General features: G+C 36.3%; 1 protein-coding gene and 1 long non-coding RNA gene across 4 annotated transcripts in view; one reads left to right on the forward strand and one right to left on the reverse strand.

Moving 5' to 3' along the window:
• Pls1 (plastin 1) overlaps positions 1-19,829 on the forward strand; it is a 113,083-nt gene that overhangs the window by 49,964 nt on the left and 43,290 nt on the right. For 2 of the 3 annotated variants that reach the window (XM_003476756.5, XM_013159910.3), the window contains exons 2-4: positions 9,457-9,561; positions 13,768-13,931; positions 15,453-15,582. In XM_003476756.5, the coding sequence (XP_003476804.1) occupies positions 9,492-9,561; positions 13,768-13,931; positions 15,453-15,582 (364 nt within the window). In that variant the 5' untranslated portion in view covers positions 9,457-9,491. Of the gene's footprint in view, positions 1-9,118; positions 9,252-9,456; positions 9,562-13,767; positions 13,932-15,452; positions 15,583-19,829 lie in introns of those variants that run through there. The other variant, XM_013159911.3, reaches the window with a different exon arrangement.
• On the reverse strand, positions 7,177-13,332 carry LOC134476109 (uncharacterized). Its single transcript, XR_010047597.1, has 2 exons — positions 11,096-13,332; positions 7,177-10,267 (listed from the first exon to the last, which is right to left on the reverse strand). It is a non-coding gene; the product is annotated as an uncharacterized LOC134476109 (long non-coding RNA).

Below are 19,829 nucleotides of genomic sequence, written 5' to 3' on the forward strand. Positions count from 1 at the left end.
GTGTAAACAGACAGTGAGCATACATGTATTAGTAGGTTAGCATGGTTTTAGGCCCAGTGAAAATCCTCAGTAAATATTTTTTGCATACTTTCCACTCATTGTATGTATGTATGTAAGTAATATTTTTGGTCTTTTTTGAGCCAGGGTTCACTAGGTTCAAACTTTTGTTGAACTCACAACAGTCCTCCTGCCTCAACCTCCCAAGCGCTAGGATCATAGGTATGTACAATCATGCCTGGCTTTTGTCATTATATTTTATATTACTGGGTGAGGAAGAGTAAAGGAATTAAAGGGACTTTGAAGGATGATGAAGAGGAAGGCTGGCTGAGCTAGTTCAGAAACTAGCTTGAGAATAGAGAATCTGAAGTGTCCTGAGCCATGGGACACTTTGGGAGGAGGAAAATACACCAGCGGGGAAGCCAAAAGTTGCCAGTGGACACTAACGAAGACAGCTGTGATCTCTTACAGTCAAGAGGTTTAGGGTTGGTAGAAAGACACAAAAAATCTTGGTCTTACGGTAATTCAGGGCTATTAATGCCTTTTTCCCTGCAACTGCTCTACAGAAGCTCCTGCCAGTCATAAAGGATTGTTTTGACTAACTTTAGTTAAGCTTCAAAATGCTCATGATATGAAACTTGAGAAAGTATAAAAGATCACATTCAGTTTCATCTAAATTGAAAATTTCTTTTTTTGGAATATGCTTTCTTTACTTTCCAAATATATATTTAGTTGTATTAGGGTACCTTTGAGGATGGGGAGAAGAAAAAAAAAGAGTATATAACTGGGGAAAGAATATCCAAATTAAAATAATTTGTGCTAAATAAAATAAAGTGCAGTATTGGAATTATTGCAGAAATATGGGGAACATGTTAAAATCTATAGGAAGAGTCAGTGGCTCCAGAGTGTTCTGGGCTGCATCTTTCAGGGTTGATTTTGGTAGCTCAAGTTTTTTTCTTGTTCTTTCCTCTTCCCTTTCTCTCTCCTCTTCCTCACCTGTTTCTTCCCTCTCTTTTTTGAGAAGAGTACTATTAAGACAGGGCCTTTTGTTTTTTGAAACAGGGTCCTGCTATGTAGTCAGACTGGTCTTAAACATGGCGATCCTCCTGCCTCAGCCTTCTAAGCGCTTGGGTTACAGGAATGCATCAACACGCCTGGCAGCTCAGATCTTCTGATTTGTCTGCCTTATGTGTGTGTGTATATTTGTGTTTGGGTATTGACTAAATGAGAAGTTCTTAAAAATTGCCAAGTGGTTATTATTGTGAACTATCACTGTGAATTATTACTAAGGTGTTTTACAGTGAAAAGTTACATATGCTTGACAAGTTGACCTAACTACAGTGTCCCTCAACATTTTACGTACAATTTCTTTTAAAGTGCAAGTTATTTAACAAGAATATAGTATGTCATGTTATGATGTAAAATTTTTTTTGTATATTTATATAGCTTGATATAAGATATTTGGGAGGCCTGCATTGTGGTTGAAAGGCAGGAATTATATAGGTTGGGTTCTACCATAACTTATCTGGAAAACAGAGCGATTTACTTTGAGACCTTGAGAAAGTAACTATACCCATGATCATGCCTTTCTTGATTGCCACAGTGGGGTCAGGACCTGCCTCATGGAGTAGTGAGGATTAAATGAAATGTAACATACACATATAGTTAAGACATTGTATGCCACATTAGTTATCTAAGAGTAGGGCTAGTAAGAGATATAACAAAAAAAAAAGATATAACAGTTATTAGTTATGGGTCATCAGGCTTTTCTTCTAAATTTGCATATTAGAATTTGCATATTATACCATCCATTTTTAAAAAGTATGCTACATTGTAGCACAAACTCGAACTTTTTTTTCAATGAAAAATACTATCACAAGCTTGGCTATCATGTAACTATTAGATTAGTCTTTCATACATAAAATCCAACTACTAAATTTCTTAGAATTTACAGCAAATTTATTGTTATGCAAAAATCTTTGTCAAGAGACATTATACACTATATGTAGTTTACTGAAGAATACTAACATAGGGCTAGAATATTAACCCTAAGTTTGTCTACATTTTACTCATGTTCAGAGTCTTTGCCTGAGTCTGAGGTTAAGGGCAGAAGCTAATCTTGCAGAAGAAATTTCAAAGCAGTCTAATATTGAGGTAGTGCCATCGCTGCTACAGAGAGCTTTTAGCTAGATCTGTGTTGAGAATCAAGAACAAAGAGCTAAACAGGATGGTTTAAAACATAAGTTTGACTAGAAAAGAAATCCCAGTAAAGCTGTACACCACAAAGATCATGATTGCTGAGAAGGAAGAAGAGCATAGAAAAGATGGCCTGAGGGATCATAAGAAGCAGAAGAATTCTACCATTTTCAGTTTCAAAACTGCAAATGTGGAAGACTTTTCTTTGAGGAGAGAGCACCAGAGCACCTTGTTCCACAATGGCTGTGTCCTAACGAAATTGTCCCTCAGCACTTGCCCTCCACAGCCAAAAGAGAAGGAAGCTCCAGCTGGCAGCAGACCTTGACATCATCCATGTGGTGTTGGTTTTAGGTAGATGCAGAATTCAAGAGTTGAGAGTCAGGAAGGCTTTCACTCAGATTTCAGAAGAAAGCATGAGAGGGTAGGCAGTGTGCCCTTGAGTGTGAAGTGAAAGGTACTCTGGAGACCTCAGAACTTTGGAAAAGCTATGAATGTGGATTATCTGAGTCAAAATGCAAGGATGAGCAGAACAGGCCAAAGAGAGAAGCCATGGGAGCTACACATACCGGCAGTGCCATAGGGGCGGAGCCACCCAAGCCCTTTGGAGTTCACATCTTGCCACAGATTGCCTTGGATGATGCACATACGAAGATGGGACTTAAATGTTTGCCCTGCTGGATTTTGGACTTGCTTTAGTCCCATTCCTTTATATTCCCCTATTTATACCTTTTGGAATGATAATTTTTATTGTGTGCCATTGAATATTGGAAGTGTTTAACTTTCTTTCTATTTGTACTGGGGCTTATACCTAAGAGTTTGCCTTAAATCTCAGAAGAGACTTTGGACTTTTCATTAATGCTGAAATTGTTATGACTTTGGCAACTCTTGGATATGGACTTTCTTTTGCATAAAAGAATGTGTATCCGTCTTTGTGGGGAACCAAGGCCTGAATGGTATAGTTTATGTTTAGATGTTTTCCCTAAGCCTCATGTGGTCATAGGTGAGGCTCTTCAGAGGTAGCTAAATATAGGGTGTATGATGCTACAATCTAGGTAATAATGCTAGGTGGGTAACCTGGATAAGACATAAGGGACTGAAAGAAGTTCATTCCTTGTTGTCAGTTGTCAATTATTGCTTGCTCTGCTGCCTTCTGCCTGCCTTGAATTGTTTTTCTTCTGTGATGCCCTCTGTCATGCCACCCTGCTTTGAATTCAACTGACTATGAACTGAAACTTTTTATTTAAGGAGAAAAGGAAGAAAACAGAAAAAGAGTACAAGTAATACAAAATTTAAAAAATAAACAGTAAGAAATCACTAGTTAATAGATTACATATTCTCATCTTAGAAATAGTTGTTCAAGTTACAAAATTGAAGCATATAAAGGGGACTTTCAAACAGTGTGAGTGCAAACAGTTTTGTTCAATGATCCAAAAAACACTCAGTAATATGGTTATCTGTCTTATACACTTAAACACATATGCAGTTATAACCTTTAGAGCACTTTCTTTTCTTTTCTTTTGTACAATGACAATTACACATTTTGAGTTTTATCACTCCCACAGTTCTTACTACTTTTTTTGAAGAGAGTAAAACCAAATGCGACATATCAGGACAGAGTCAGTCAAATCAAAAGGATGGACATAATAGATAATGTAAAAACAAAATATAAGGTGATCAATAATGGTTTCCATACTTCCTCTTGCTATTTTAAGAAGAATTTCCAGTTATAATAAAATTGAACTAAACAGTAAAGAATAAAGCCAAAGCATTGGAGACATTACAGGATTTTAAAAGAAAATAATAGTCAACCAGAATGGGCATCATAATGAATCTTATTGTCTTCACAGGTATGCCTATACTTTTGAACTTGGTACTATCAAGCAAAGCAGAATAGGGGAAAATCAGTCAAAACAAGATGGTGAGGGCAATGCAGGATTTCAAATCAAGTTAATAGGAAATCAAAGTAGGTTACTATAATGTATCCTGCTATTTTTTATTTATTTTTCCCGTAATTAAAAAAAATTAAAAAGTAAATAATTAAAAAAAGGGGATTGAGATAAAAGAGGGCATAACAACAGAATGGCGCAGATCAAAACATAATCATTTAAGCAAAATAGTGTTTTTCCACAAAATATCCTGACATAAAAATAGTTACCATAGTGTCTCTTTCCTTGAAATCTTTGAGTATAACTTTGTATACTGTAGCACCAAACATATCAAGACACTATAAAACCATTCAAGAGAATGGCATTATTACAGGATCTTTAGAACCAATTAACAGAAAATGAACAATGGTTTCTATATAAACTCCTTGTCTATAAAAGTTTTTGCTTATATTATCATATATAATAAAATCCATAAGATACAAGCTTTTAAGACTGATGGAGACAGAAGAATACAAGTTTGATAGGACTTCAAAACAAGATGATATTAAGTCAGCACTAGCTATTATGATGTCTTGTTTTCTCCAAAATAGCTGTTCCTACCATCCAATCTTCTCTGCCTCATTTCTGTTGAGCTCTTTTTCTGTCGTTTGTTGTCAGTTTGTCTTCTTCATTTCATTTTCTGCTCCATTCATTGTGGCCTCTCTGCCACTATTTCTGTAATCTTGGTATTTTCCTTTTTTAGACTATCCTGCAGTATTCTCTGTAAAGTTGAATTGGTGGTTGCAAATTCCTCTAGTTCCTCTTTATCCTGGAAGCACCTTGTTTTTCCATCAATTTCTAGGGACAGTTGTGCAGGCTATATCAGTCTTGGCTGGAGGTTATTATCTTTCAAAGCTTGAGTTATTTCCCCCCACGCTCTTTGTGATTTGATGGTTTGTGCCGAGAAGTCTGTAATTCTGATGGGTGTTTCCTTGTAAGTGATCTGTTTCTTGTCTCTGACGGCTTTTAATATTCTGTTCTTATATTGGACTTCTGGAATTTTGATTATTATATGCCTGGGTGTAGCTCTGTTTGGGTTGTAGGTGGCTGGGGTCCTGTATGCCTCATATATCTGAGTATCTTTACCATTTGCTAAATTAGGGAAATTCTCTTGGATTATTTCTGTGAATAGCTTTTGTAGTCCATTTGTTTGTGTCCCCACTTCTTCTCTTATGTTCTTAATTCTTAAGTTATAGATCCTCTTATCATCTTCTAGCTTTTGTATTGCTGCTGTTTGTTTTTTGGTTATTTTTAAGAAGTTTTTCATTTTATGCTCCCATATTACAAATCTGCCCTCCAGTTCAGATAATCTGTCCTTAGTTTCTTTCAAGCTGCTATGCCAGTTTTTGATAGAGTTTTTAGTTTCCTGGTAATCTCTTTGAACCTGCTTCACGTATTCTATGTTTTCTCTATTTTCTCCATCAAACAATTTTCCCCATTTTTTTTGTTCTTCCAGTTCACCATCTGTTTTTTCTTGGGCGGTGCTTAGCATTTCTCTAACTATTCTACTTATATCTTGTTTCAGGTCGTTAATACTTCATTCCTGAACTTGTCTATGAGGCTCTGGAGATAGCGCTTTATGTCTATTGGTGCCATGTCTGCTATTGCATGTTTCTCAGGATTAGGGGCCGAGGACCCTTTCTTGTTGCTCCCTCTTCCCATATTCTTTGTTCCTTTTATATAAGCGTATATAGGAGGCCCAGCTTCCTTCCCTGTTGGCCACAGTCTGTTTGAATTGCACCGGCTAGGTGTTCCCGTCCACTGCAGTGCACCAGGGAGACATAGACCTGGGCAGAATGCTGGGCCCGCCCCTCCAGGTCAACCTACTGAAGGCTTCACCGCTAGGGTGCACCTCCAGGTGCTGGGACCTGGGTTGGGCTAGCCTACTGGGTCTCAGCCAGCGGTGTCTCGCAGGCCAGGCACTCCCCACCAATCCTGCTTGAGAGGGGGATATGTGACTGAAGTCACTGCAGCTTCTGCCTGGTCCGAGTATGTCCTCCACTGAAGCCTCCTTCTCTATGGAAGGGTCCTGATCCGCTCACTAACTGCAGGTCAATGCCGGGCACATGGCCAGTCCCGCTCCCAACTCCATTCAATGCTTCCCACTCTTAGAGCCTTCACGCCTCTCTCCCTGCCGTGCCAACCTGGAAGCAGCAGTGGCTGCAGGAAATTCAAATCGCAGTTTCCAGTGGCGCGGGGTCCGGCTTCCGTGCTTATAGACCTTATCTGTTCCTGCTGTATCACCGGGATTGTGTTTCCAGTTGGTTTCTCTTAATTTAGTTCATTCCTGGGTCAGCAAAGAATATCCCCCCTTGCCTAGGACTTTCTGCCCAGCACCATTCCTGGTTTTCAAGTGTGGTTTCACAGAGAGCCTCTGAAGCTGCTGCTATCTATCCGCCATGTTCTTCTGGACTCCCTGAACTGAAACTTTTGCAAACTGTGAGCCAAATAAACCTTTCCTCCCTTAACTTTGGGTGTTGGGTATTCTGTTTCAGCAGTGAGAAAAGTAAGGCAATAAGTGTGTAAGTGATACCACTCTTTTCCATTCCTCTGCTATTCTTACTTTTCCGCATCTTGCTTTGTTATTTTAATAGTATACATGCTGGTCATGTAGCTCAGCGGTACAGCATTTGGCTAGCATATGTGAGTGCCTGGTTTCAGTCCTTGGTAGTACAAAAAATGACATAAAAAAAGAGTGTGGGGCATGATGCACACCTATCATCCCAAGACTCAGAGTGCTGAGGCAGGAGGATCATCACAAGTTCAAGGGTCGCCTGGGCTACAAAGTGAGTTCAAGGCCAATCTGCATACATAGCTAGACCATGTCTCAAAAACAAAGACGAAGCGAAACAAACACCCTCCCTAAAGAAAAAGTATATCTTGAAGATATTTTGTATTTTTTTTTTTGTCTTTTTTGTTTTTATCGGTACCAGGGATCGAACTCACGACTGCCTGCTTGCAAGGCAGGTCCTTATGCCGCTGAGCTAAATCCCCAGCCCCAGATATTTTGTATTTTTTAAAAAATTTTATTTAAAGAAACACTAAACAAAACAGAAAATAGGTAGAAATAATACATACGTTTAGAGAAAGAAATAAACGGTAAGAAATCACTAGTTGATGTTTACATATTGTCATTTTACAAATAGTTGTACAAGATACAAAATTGGAACATGTAAAGTGGGAATTCAAACAGCGAGACTGCAAACAGTTCTGTTCAACTGCCCAACAAAAACTTAGTAACATGGTTGTCAATTCTATACACTTAAACATACATGCAGTTATCCATATCTTCATTTATGTTTAGATTAAACAAACTAAAGCAGGTTAAGATATTTTGTATTTTCTGTTTGTGTCATTTAAATGCTAAAGGACTTAATCCAACATTTTTATATTTATTAGATATAGAAACAAAGCTTAAAAAATTGAAAACCTATCAGTATGTGGGTAAATTGCTTTTTAAATAAGTTTACATTTTGGTTTTACTGATTAGGGGAGAATAAAAATTTTTTTTGGTAATTAACAAGTTTCATAAATTTAAATGATGATGGCTAAAATTGCAAAATTAGCACAAGGACTGTTAGTTTGCAGCCTTTCTGTACAATGCAAATGCTAAAATTGGACCACTATTTTTAAAAATGGAAGCAAGATATACAAGCCATTTAGAACAAGGGACAGGATATGGAAGATGACCACGACCACAAAGACCAAAACCCAGCCACAACAGAAATAGCATTTCACTTAAAAATCCTTATAAGACTGCTCAACATCTTTCAACACATAATAGCTATTCCTGTAAGTAGTTTTAACTGCAGTAAAACTTTCTCAAAGAAAGAATTCAATATAATGAATATTTAATACTAGCTATAAGGAACTGCATCCAGGGAGTCTGACTTTCTGTTGTATTCCTCTACTAACTTAGCACCTCAGATTTTTTTAATGGTGAAGAATTAAATAGTAAGCAATAGAATATTTTAAAAAATATTTAATTGTAGATTAAATTAGACTCATTCCCCAGCAAAATTATAAAAGATAAAATTTTATCCCTTTGAAAGATCGAAAGTCCTTGAGTGCTCACTTCGGCAGCAAATATACTAAAAATCCTAAAGAAGTCGGTATACAAATTGTAAGTGACAAGAGCTATATTCTTTGAGTGCTTCATATAATTTAATATGGTTTTAAAGTGATCAATGATATAGGCTGGGGATATAGCTCAGCGTCATAAGCAGCTACCTGATAAGCATGAGGTCATGAGTTCAATCCCTGGTACCAAATTAAATAAATAAATACATAAAGTCATCCATGATAGATTTTACTAAATAAATTATGTTGAAAATTTATGTGCCTCCCTGACAACTGTGAGATATTGAACCTCATTTAAATATAATCATATGTAAGCATATAAAGTTTTTAAAATGGTGACCTTCCATTTAGTTTCAGTTCTTCTGGACTCGTAAAGCAGAAATGTTCCATTATTTTCTGAGGTACATAAGAAATGTCTGATATAACTAAGTATATCTGAGAGGAATACAACATAATTTGTATTCTACATTAGCTTTATATTGAGTAGATAATTAAGTTATTTAAAAAATGAGAGTTGCACTGTTATATGTCTGAAGTATTAAAAATATAATTTCACTTGTAGTATTTGTCATATGGAAATAAAGATGGATGTGAACAAAGATTTATCTACAAGGATGTTCACTGAACCATCATTTAAGCTCTGGAGAGCATTATTATGGGTAACTTTACTTTTCTGTTTGGGGGATTTGTTACCAATTATTTTAAAAAATGAGCACCACCTTATAACTTTCTAATAGTCTAATTTTACATGATTTTTTTTCTTTTTATTTATCTTCTCTACTCACAGTAAAAAGGGCCCCAGTGATCCAGAAAGAACCTCCCACAGGGAAGGGGAAGGATTATTTTAAAGGAGCCACAAACTCCATCTCTAGATGAGCAGACTAAGCTAACTTTACCCTTTTTGTGGACACTACTGATATCTGATATCTGTAAATCTTACTTTCAGGCCTTCTACTTCAATGCTGCTTTTCTTAAACTTGCTTGATGAGGGAAAATGAAAATTGCACAGACTACTGAGAGATTTGTGCCTCCGGAAAGCACAAAGTGGAAAAGGTGTTTTTTCCTCACACTGAGTGTCTTGTTGGCTAGCCCACTACTGGGAGAGAGTGTTACTGGGAGACCTACTATTTGTTTCTTATCAGCCAGACATTATGGGTGATTTTTTTTTTGGCAGAAAATATACTTGTCTGTACCTTATATTTCTTAGAAAAATGTTTCCAAAGGACTAACGTTCTCTTGTAAATACTGCTTTTTCTAGACACAAAGACTTGAAGTTGTCTTTCCTGACCTAAGATGGAAAATAGTACCACTACCATTTCTCGAGAGGAGCTTGAAGAACTACAAGAAGCATTTAATAAAATAGGTATGAGGAAAAGTAAATACAATGTTATTGTTTTGCTTGATGTTAGACTTCAGGAGTAGAATATTGCTTTTTTAAAAATCTGTGTCCCTGGATTCTTTCTGAAAAATAATGACTGGCTTGAATTTCTAGGTGAGTTGGACTTTGAATTCTTTGATAGTTTCTTTGCAGAGAATAATCTAGGTTAATGAGTGACAGTGTAACTGAATACACTTAACATGCAATCCTCATTGCAGTGAAAAAATACAGAAACATTTCCTTGTGTACTTAACTGAATTCTAGCCTTCATATCTTTGTTACTAACATGAACAGTTTCTGACTTCATAAAGAATATTTTAAAAATCTGCTGTGGGTATTGTAGTCAGAGGCCTATGTCTTGTTTTCCTTCTCATGTATAATTTAAAACACGTTTGTTTTTAAATTATGTCTTGTTTTTCTTCTTTCACTTTTTGAAGCCATTCAGTGTTTTATCTTCATGACATTATCATCTTGCCACCTTTGTATTTTTCTTCCAGAAAATTTCCTTTATAGTGTTGAATCTCAATTCTTCTGCATTTTTCTCTTAGAAACTTAGGGTAAACAAGGAGAATATAAGTATGTTTTTCCCCCTTTGGTCTGCAAATATGTGCAAGTGAAAGTTGAGCACAGTGAGTTGGGGCAGTGGCATTGTCCCTTCTTCAGCAGGTGTCTTCCTTTGGGCGGTAAAGTACTGTATGAAAAGCAAGTCAGGATAGAATGATCACAATTTGTCTTGTTTCTTAGATTTCTCACAAAGCTAGTGAAAATAACTAAAATTAATGTAGGTGAAATGAAATGTAGGGTGGATTTTAGAGACCACTACAAAGAAAACAGATTTAATTTAAAAAAGTAAAGCTTATTTTTTAAAAAAGTAAAAGTATGATTTTGTAGAAAAAAGTAAAATCTTATGATTTCATTGCTCTGAAACACAGAAGACTCTTGTTTCTCCTTGCAGATTTACCATTTGGGCAGTGTGACAATGTGTATGATTTCAAGATTATTCATAATAAATGTTACAGAGAATGGGTTTCAGTGTCCAAGGTCTTTTCAAGACAAAAAGTAGGCAGTTACTGAAATGTTCTGTCATTTCAGGCACATAGACAGGAAGTAATAACTCTGGGTCTCCTACTATGTACTTAAGTCATTTGATGTGGGAACGTGTTAAAAAAAAGTGGGGGGGGGTGTGGGCTGTGCAGGTCTTAGTAAATGTGAATGGATGAGTAATCTATTTTCTTTGTTTGGAACATACCAACTTTAACATTTATGATTCATGGGCGTAGAATCTTGCAATATTTAATCAATGAAATTTTGAACAAACAGTTCACTGAAAGAATAATCCTGACAACAAAACAATTTTTTTTATGTGAGGGAATTGTTAACATTGAGGGAATTGTTAACATTAATACAATATGTACTTGCTTTTTTTAAAAAACAAGATAAACTATAGCTAATCAACTCAGCAACCCACCTGCTAATTTGTACCAAACAACTGTTTTTATAGATAGAGGGGTATACTCACCTGCTCTTACTAGATAGAGTATTTTTGGGTCACTGTGGGAAAGCTGGGAGTTGAAAGATGTCATTTTGCTTCCTTTAAAAATCTGTGGTAGACAGCAACCTGGCAAGTGCGAGGTCCTGAGTTTGATTCCTAGCACTAAACAAATTTTAAAAATGAATAAAAAACTGTGGTAGAATATGTATAATAATACAAGGTTTTAGTCATTTTAAGTGTAGTTCAGTGGCATTAAGTACATTTATAATGTTCTGCATCTGGCACCACCATTCTTTTTCATAACTCTTTCCTGTGCTCCTAAACTATAATTCTATACTGACTAAATAAGAATTCTCCCTCTCCATCTCTCTTGTCCCCTAGAAACCACCATTCTATTTTTTGTGCATAGGAATTTGACCACTCTAATTACCACCTATAAATAAAATCATACTTGTCTTTTTGTGACTGGCTTATTTTATTTGCCATTGTGTCTTCCATGTTCATTCATGTTGTAGCATGTGCCTGAATTTCCTTCCTTTTTAAGGCTAAATAATACTCCATGTCTACATACAGTTTGCTTATGACATTTAAATTGCTTGCACTTTTTGGCTATTGTGAATAAAGTTGTTATGAACATGGCTATACAAACACCTATTGAAGTCCCTGCTTTCAACTTTTTTGAGTGTATACCTACAAGTGGAATTACTGAGGCATGTGGTAACTATGTTTAATTTTTCAGGGAATCATCATACTATATTCTGTAGTGGCTACATCTTTTTACATTCCTACCAGCAGTGCACGTGGATTTTAGTTTCTCTGTCTTCACCACTTATTTTCTATTTTTGTTTTTCTTGTACATTTGTTTTATAATAGCCATCCTCCTGAGTGTCTAGTGGTATCTTTTGTAGTTCTGATTTGTATTTCTCTTGAGCAGCTCTTTATGTATCGATTGGCCATTTGTATGTCTTCTTTAGAGAAATGTTTCAAGCCCTTTGCTCCGTTTTATTTTGTTTTAGTACCAGGAATCAAACTCCGACCTCACACTTGGCAGACAGGTGCTGTGCCACTGAGCTATATCCCCAGCCCTGCCCTATTTTTTAATCTAGTTTTGCTGTTGTTATTTGTAACTAAGTCTTATTTCTTTTCAACCCATAATCTTTATGGTTGTCTAACCTAAGTCGGTATTTACTCACCTTTAAAATGAGAATGACATTAGTGACTACTTCAAAGTTATAAAGATTTAATAAGTAAAGTTATTAACAAATCACTTGAAAGAGAATATATACTCATTAAGTGGTACCTATTAGTTCTTGTTACATCACACCAAAACCACAGACGTTGCAGGGATGGAGCTAGAATGTAAGCACACAAATCTATCCATTTTTAAAGCTTCAGGTCTTAACTATTTAAACATTTTAGTTTAACATGATGTTTGGAAGCTAAATAACTTCCTCAGTTTTTAAAATTTTTAAAAATTTCCCACTACAGTGGTAGTACAGAAATAAACATACATAGTATTTTTTGTATGTTTCAGAATTATGGTAAACATTTCTGAATTAATGATATATTAATAATGAGGATTTGAGGGGCTGGGGATTTAACTCAGTGGCGTAAGTGCCTGCCTTGCAAACAGGCAGTCGTGAGTTTGATCCCCGGTACTGGTAAAAACGAAAAAGACCAATAATCATAATAATAATAATAATAATAATAATAATGAGGATTTGTGCCAAATTCAAATAAAGCATTATTATGGTTGAAATATCAATTAATTCAGGTTCCTAGATGACTTGCGATTGTAACAATATACTTTTACATTAGAGTTCAGAAGATAAGTTCCTGTCCTTACCATTAATTCAGCTAGAGTGATGACAGCTCTTTTAGTGAAAAGAAAAAGAAATACAGCAACAAGCAGCTATTAGCAGATGAGTGAGAGAATCTATACCAGGCGGATCCAGGCAACAATGAAACAGTTCATAGCTCTGTTGCCAACTGTGGGCAGCAGTGTTTTGTGTTACCTTTGTTCTGAGTCAAGAAGTGATACCCAGTCTCAAGGGAAAACCCAGGGAAAGACATTTCAGTGATAATGTGAAAATACCTAGAAACCTGTTTCCAAAAGGCTATGTATAAGTATGAAATTTCTGGAACACCTGATCTCAAAATGACATCAAACATGATTCAGTATACATAATGGTATCATAAATATGTAATGAAGTAATGAATTATTAACAAATGAACTGCCACGTGAAATGTAGAATGAAAATACACGATACACGTATTTTATATGGAGTGTGGGGGCAGCACATTAATTTATAAGTTAATTTAATTAATTTATTGAGCAACTTTCAGATGAGTGTTCCCTCTTGAACACTGTTGATATATTTCTTTTCGGTATCTGAGACTTCTCCAGGTTTATTTCTTTGAAACTTAGTCATGTGATAAAACTGAGTTTGGCAGAGCATTGTTTCTACTATATACTTAATAATGTAGAGGCCTTAAGTCTCTGGAGATGAATTCTACTGAAATATGAGTGTTTTGATAAATCATATAGCACAGCCTGGACAGTTCAGGTGCGGGAAAAAGGCTACTGACACTTGTGAAACAAACTTAGAAAGGTTTTGCATGCATGTGAATCGTCTGTATGGCTGAGTACACATCTTCTGCAGTACAAATATTTGACAGCTCATAATGTATTGCTACAGATATTGACAACAGTGGATATGTGAGTGACTATGAACTTCAGGACCTATTTAAGGAAGCAAGCCTTCCTCTTCCTGGCTATAAAGTGCGCGAGATCGTGGAGAAAATTCTAGCAGTTGCTGACAACAATAAAGATGGCAAAATCAGTTTTGAAGAATTCGTGTCAGTAAGTATTCAGATCCTCTCCAGCTACTGATCCTTTTGCTTCAAGAATTTTAATAATGATATAGCTATATTTGGCTGTAGAGGGAAAAAAAAAACATTCCTTTAAACTGATGATAATGTTAACAACAGTTATTATTGGAGAAATAATTATTTCCACAAATAATTTGTAAAACAAAGGGAAATACCATTGAATGGAAGTTGTGTTTTTAGATAATAGTGTTTCATGCTCTGGAATAATTATATATGAATTCAGTGTTTATTGATGCTCATTAATATAACTGAATAAATATTTATGAAATATAAATTATCTGGTTTTGTAGTCTTTATTCACTAAGCAAATATTTAAACTCTAGGCACTGTGAATAATGTAATGAGCAAAAGAGACATGGTTTTGCTTTCATGGAGTTTACTTTGGGTAGGGAAGGCAGAATCAGAGAAATGAGTGAGAGGAAGATATCAACTGTGGTCATTGCTATGACAGAGTAGTGAAGGTCCAATGAGAGTTTGTAGTAGAAGGAATTGAACTTAGAGGGGGAGACTGGAGAGCATGGGAGGGTATCCCTTAAGCTGTGAAGACTGAATTGAGAGCTGAAGAAAGATTATTAAGTGGACAGAGGGAGTCAGGAGGACTAATGTGAAGCCAAGCATGGTGGCACACATCTGTGATCTCAGCAGTTGGGAGATTGAGGCAGGAGGACTGGTATTTTGAAGCCAGGCTGGGATACACAGCAGGACCTTGCTGTGAAGAAAAATGAAACAAAACAAAAAACCATAAAAGAAAGAATACTGTAAAGCAGATAAGGATGACTGCATTTGTAGAGGCTGTGGCTTTGTGGATAATGGATGGCTCTTTAAGCAACCTGGAGAAAGGGCTGTTGTGATTGGAGCTGAGATTGTAAGAATAAAGAATGTAGTTTGAAAAGGATCGGGTCATGCAGGCCCTTCCAAGAGTTTTGTTTTTATACTAAGACCAACAGGAAGTCAAGGAAGTAGGAGTAATACAGTATAAAATGACATGATTAGATATGCATTAAAAAAATACAAATTACTGGGCCAGTGACCAAATTCAGTCTTGCCAGTCTCAGGAGAGTTCAGTAAGAGTGGGAAAGGGAGTTTGTATAAGTCTATGTTATTTCCTAACATGCCTGACCTACTTTAACGTGTATGAATTTGGGATACGTAGGCAGAAAAATGACTTCAAGAAGGCATGTTAAAAATCTTTATCATGTGGTTATTTCTTAGGTTTTCAGTGAAAAGGTCATGTCCAGTCAGTAGGAACAATTTTGTGTGTTCAGTTTAAATTCAAGTTAGAATTTCTTTCAGGGCGGGACACAAACATTTGTCCACTTTGTTTTACTGGTAAGTGACATGATTATCTGTGTACACAAGCACTAACTATGGAAACACCTCATTTATATTTATTTTTGTGTCATTTCAAATAAGGATGTCTAAATAAATGTTCTGCCACCAAATTTTTATGATTATGTGATCAAATCTCAGTTTTACTTGTATTTTATTCCAGCTAATGCAAGAGCTTAAAAGCAAAGATATCAGCAAAACATTCCGAAAAATAATTAACAAGAGGGAAGGAATCACTGCTATTGGAGGAACTTCATCCATTTCCAGTGAGGGCACACAGCATTCTTACTCAGGTAATAGCCCTCCAATTTGATCTTTTAGTCACTGATTCATTAAGAGCCCATTTGTTCTTACATACGATGCTCTTCATTGTGATTATTACCATTATTTTATGTATCATTGAGGGAAAAAAATCCTGACTAAGTTATAACATGACGTCAAATTTAAAGTGTATCTCAGTGTTAGAGCTGTTTAAATAAAAAGTCCTAAAATCAGTAAGTTCATACAGTGTGTCAGGTTCATCAAAGAAATTAAAACAATATGAAAGCTTCTATTTTAGCACTTGGTTAGTCATGACTTGTGAATGGGTTTTTTATCCTGACTGGTAGGGTGGCTTTATATTTAGATTTCATCAAGGAATGGTAGAGAGGCTTACTATAAAGATTTTTCCCCTTCCATTTGCCAGGTGCTGAGATATTTGATTCATTTTTTAATCAAACAAATGATTAGAGAACATAGCACCTGATTTGCTTGATCTGATAGAATCACTGGATTGCTGCCCAGTGGGAAATCCAGAGTCGCATAACTCGTAAGCTAAGGAGTCTTACTCCTTATTAAGCTTACTTCTCAGGGTCAAGATGTCTCAGAAACTTTGGCCAACTTGCTTTTTATTCATAGGAACATACTTAGCACTAAGCTTTTGAAATTTTTGACAAAATTTCCTAGAACTTTTTTCCTTCTTTCTTCCTTTGAGATCTGAATCTGTTAATTATTCTCTTAATTCTCTTCCTAGATTTTCCTCAAATGATATGCTCAAGTTTCTCCTATTCATTGTATTTTTTTCTTAACCTTTTTCCACTAGAGAAGTAGTATTAAAGGATGTAGTCTATAATTGATACCTCTACTTTTTGAAATGTACTTATCCTTTACCTAAGTTTCTGCCTGTTTATTTTACTGAAATAAGTTTTAAAAAGACAAAAATAAATAAAATAAAATAAAATAAAATACACACTGATGAAAGTGCTATAATCTTTCTTTAAAATTTTTTTATTTTAAAGCAAATAAAACAAAAGAGAACAGAACAAAACAATGCAAGTAACACAGCACTTCACAAGACAACCAGATATCAACAATAGCTACCATAATGTCTCTGTTCTTTGAAATAGTTAAGCCTGCCTTCACACACAATGTCAAACATAACAAAATAGTTAGACCCATTCAAGAGAATGAAAGCATTACAGGACTTAAAACCAAATAACAGGAAATGAAAAATGGCTCCTATAATATCTCATTTTCCTTAAAAATTTGTTTATATCATCACACATAATAAAATGAAAACACAATAGGATAGAGCCAATCAAAACAAGAACAAAAGCATGTTAGGACTTCAAGTAAATCAGCAATGGCTGTGATAACATCGTTTTCTTCAAAATAGCTGTTCATACCATCACAAATAATAAAATCAAACATTTTAAAATCAATCAACCAATGAATGAAAGCAATAAGACTTCAAAGCAATATAATAGGAAACCATGATTACCATAATATATCCCATTATATTCAAAATAACTGCCTCTACCATCTGACAGCATAAAACCTAACAAAACAAGACAGAACAAAGCCAAACTTAACAAAATTGTGTAAACGATGTGAGAGTTCAAGATAAGACAATAAGAAATTGATAGTAGTTTCCACCTTTCCCTTTCAGGTGTTTCCTCCCCTTTGCCCTTACCATTAACTATTTTGCTTTTGGATCCAATTAACTCCTGTTTCTTATGCTAGGGTTCACGTGTATGAGTTTGAATTGTTTTGGCTATGAACATGATTTCCAGTTATGTCCATTTACCTACAGAAGCCTTGAGATTATTCTACTTTATAGCTGGGTAGCTTTCCACTGCATGAAAATATCATATATTTCTTATCCATTCTATGGTTGATGGGCAAGTTAGTCTTGCTTTTTTTTTTTTTTTTTTGGTTTCCTGTCACATAGAACAATTCTTTCCTTTCTTTTTTCTTTTCTTTTCTTTTCATTCTGTGAATTTCCTTTACAGTTAGATGTGTTTCTTGTATACAGTATATCAAAGGATCTTGTTTCTTGATCCACTCTCCCTGTGTTTCTTTTTATTGCTGACCTGAGGCCATCTACATTAATGGTTACAACCAGCATACACTGGTTTGTCTCTGCCCTGCTATCCTCCTGTTGTTGGCCCTCCACTTCTCCCCTTCATTCAACTGCCTGTCTTGTTTGGCGATCTTCCTCTGCTGCTGTTCCTGGAACCATGGTCATCTTTATCTCTCCCTAGAATATTCTTTAGCACTCTCTTTAGGGTTGGTTTGGTAGTCATGAATTCCTTCAGTTCTTTATCATGGAAGAACTTCATCTTTATCATCTTATTTTTCTATCCATTTTGAAAGATGGTTTTACTGGGTAGATCAGTCTAGGTTGGAAGTTGTTTTCTCCTAGGGTTTGAAGCACCTCACTCCAAACTTCTTGACTTGATGGTTTGTGTTGAAAAGTCTGCAGTGATAGTGATTGTTTTCCTTTACTGGTGATCTGTCTCTTCTCTAACAGCTTTTAATATTCTGTTGTTGTGTTTAATTTCTCAGATCTTGATTATTATATATTTGGGTGTAGATTTACTTGGGTTATGGCTAGTTGGAGTCCTGTATACCTCACTTATCTGCATGCCAGATCCATTTCCCATATTTGGGAAGTTTTCTTCTATTATTTCTGTGAATATCCTTTTAATTTCATTTGTGTTGACCCCTGCTTCTTCATTGATACCTATCACTTTTAAATTATGCTTCTTTGCATCATCTTGCAGCCATTGAGTTGTTATTTCCTGATTCTGTTATTTTTTTTAAGAGATCTTTCCTTTCACGATACTAGCTGCAATCCTGTCTTCAAGGTTTGAAAGTCTATCTTCAGTTTCTTTTAAGTGGTTTTACCAGCTTTCGATTGAATTTTTAAATTCCTGCATCTTTCTTTGAATGTTTCATGCATTGTAATTCCTTTCTACATTCAATCAAGATTTCCATTGTTTTCCTATGCTCTTCTTTATTGTCTGTCTTCTTTAGACCTGCTGAACAGTTCTTTCAGTATGTTTGTGTTTTCTTTCTTTACCTGAGACATTATTTCTGATTTTACAATCTCATGAAGTTGTTTCCTTACTTCAGTTGCTATCCTCTCAGAGATTTCAGGTGTGTGACTTCCATGACCATATCTCCCAGACTTATTGTGTATGGGCTGGAGGTCTGAGTTTGCCTTTTGTTCCTTTGTCTTGACATTCTCCTGGGTTCCTCCTAGCAAGCTGGTTGTGGGGTTCCAGGTACTTCCTGTGTTGGCTGCCCCTAGGCAGTGTAGGGGGATGGGACAGGCACCTGGGTTCCTCTAATTCCAGAATTACAGGAAGGTAGCAGGGTGTAGAGTTGGCTTCTCCAGAGCTACACTGGGCTCTCGCTGATGATCAGGGGTGCATGTAAATGGGACTGTTTCTCTCAGCCTGTGTGTCTACACTGGAACTCCTACAATGGTGGCAGCCATACACAGTTGTGTTTGTCTGATTCTGCTAGTGGAGGGGTGGCTGTCTGAGGAAACCAAGGGCCTCAAATGGTGGTCTACAGATGCACAGGACTCACCTGGCTGTGTGTCCCTGCTCCTGCTGGCTGCCTGCAAAAGGAATCTTCCAGTGGCAGCTCCCTGAAGGTTAAGGTGGATCTGATGGTTCTCTCTGCCCACACTGGCCGCCTGTAGGATGTAACCTTTTGGTGGTGGTGCACAGTGGGCAGAGGTGGGTCTCTTGTCTGCTTCAGCCCATGCTGGGCGTGCAGAGGAAAGGGCTTTCCAGTGGCAGTGCCTGGTAGGCAGAGGCTGGCCTTCTCCTGGTTCTCTCTGCCCATGCTGGGCGCAGAGGAAAGGGCCCCCTGGTGGCCAAAAGTGCTATAATCTTAAGTATATGGCTCAGTGACTTTTTGCATGTGTATATACATCCACGTAGCTCCCAATTAGATGAAGATGTGAAATATTTTATCACCTGTGTGGCCTTCTCATGCCCTGTTAATGACATTTCCTTCCCAGAGGTAATCATTTGTCTAAGGTGACATTTTTTGCTTGCTTATTTTAGCATAAAATATAAACCGCATACTGTATACTCTTGTGTGTGGCTTGATTTTTTTTTTAATCTATGAATACACTCATGTAAATACTACCCAGGAAACAATATAGAACATTTAATGGCTTTTAAAAGCTTGCAGCTTTACTGAGATACAACTGGATTACTATGAAATTCAGCCCTTTTAAAAAGTGTATAATTCAGTACTT

This window comes from Cavia porcellus, unplaced genomic scaffold (assembly GCF_034190915.1).
Source record: "Cavia porcellus strain 051 isolate PalLab524CR breed Dunkin Hartley unplaced genomic scaffold, mCavPor4.1 scaffold_5, whole genome shotgun sequence".
Taxonomy (NCBI): Eukaryota; Metazoa; Chordata; class Mammalia; order Rodentia; family Caviidae; genus Cavia; species Cavia porcellus.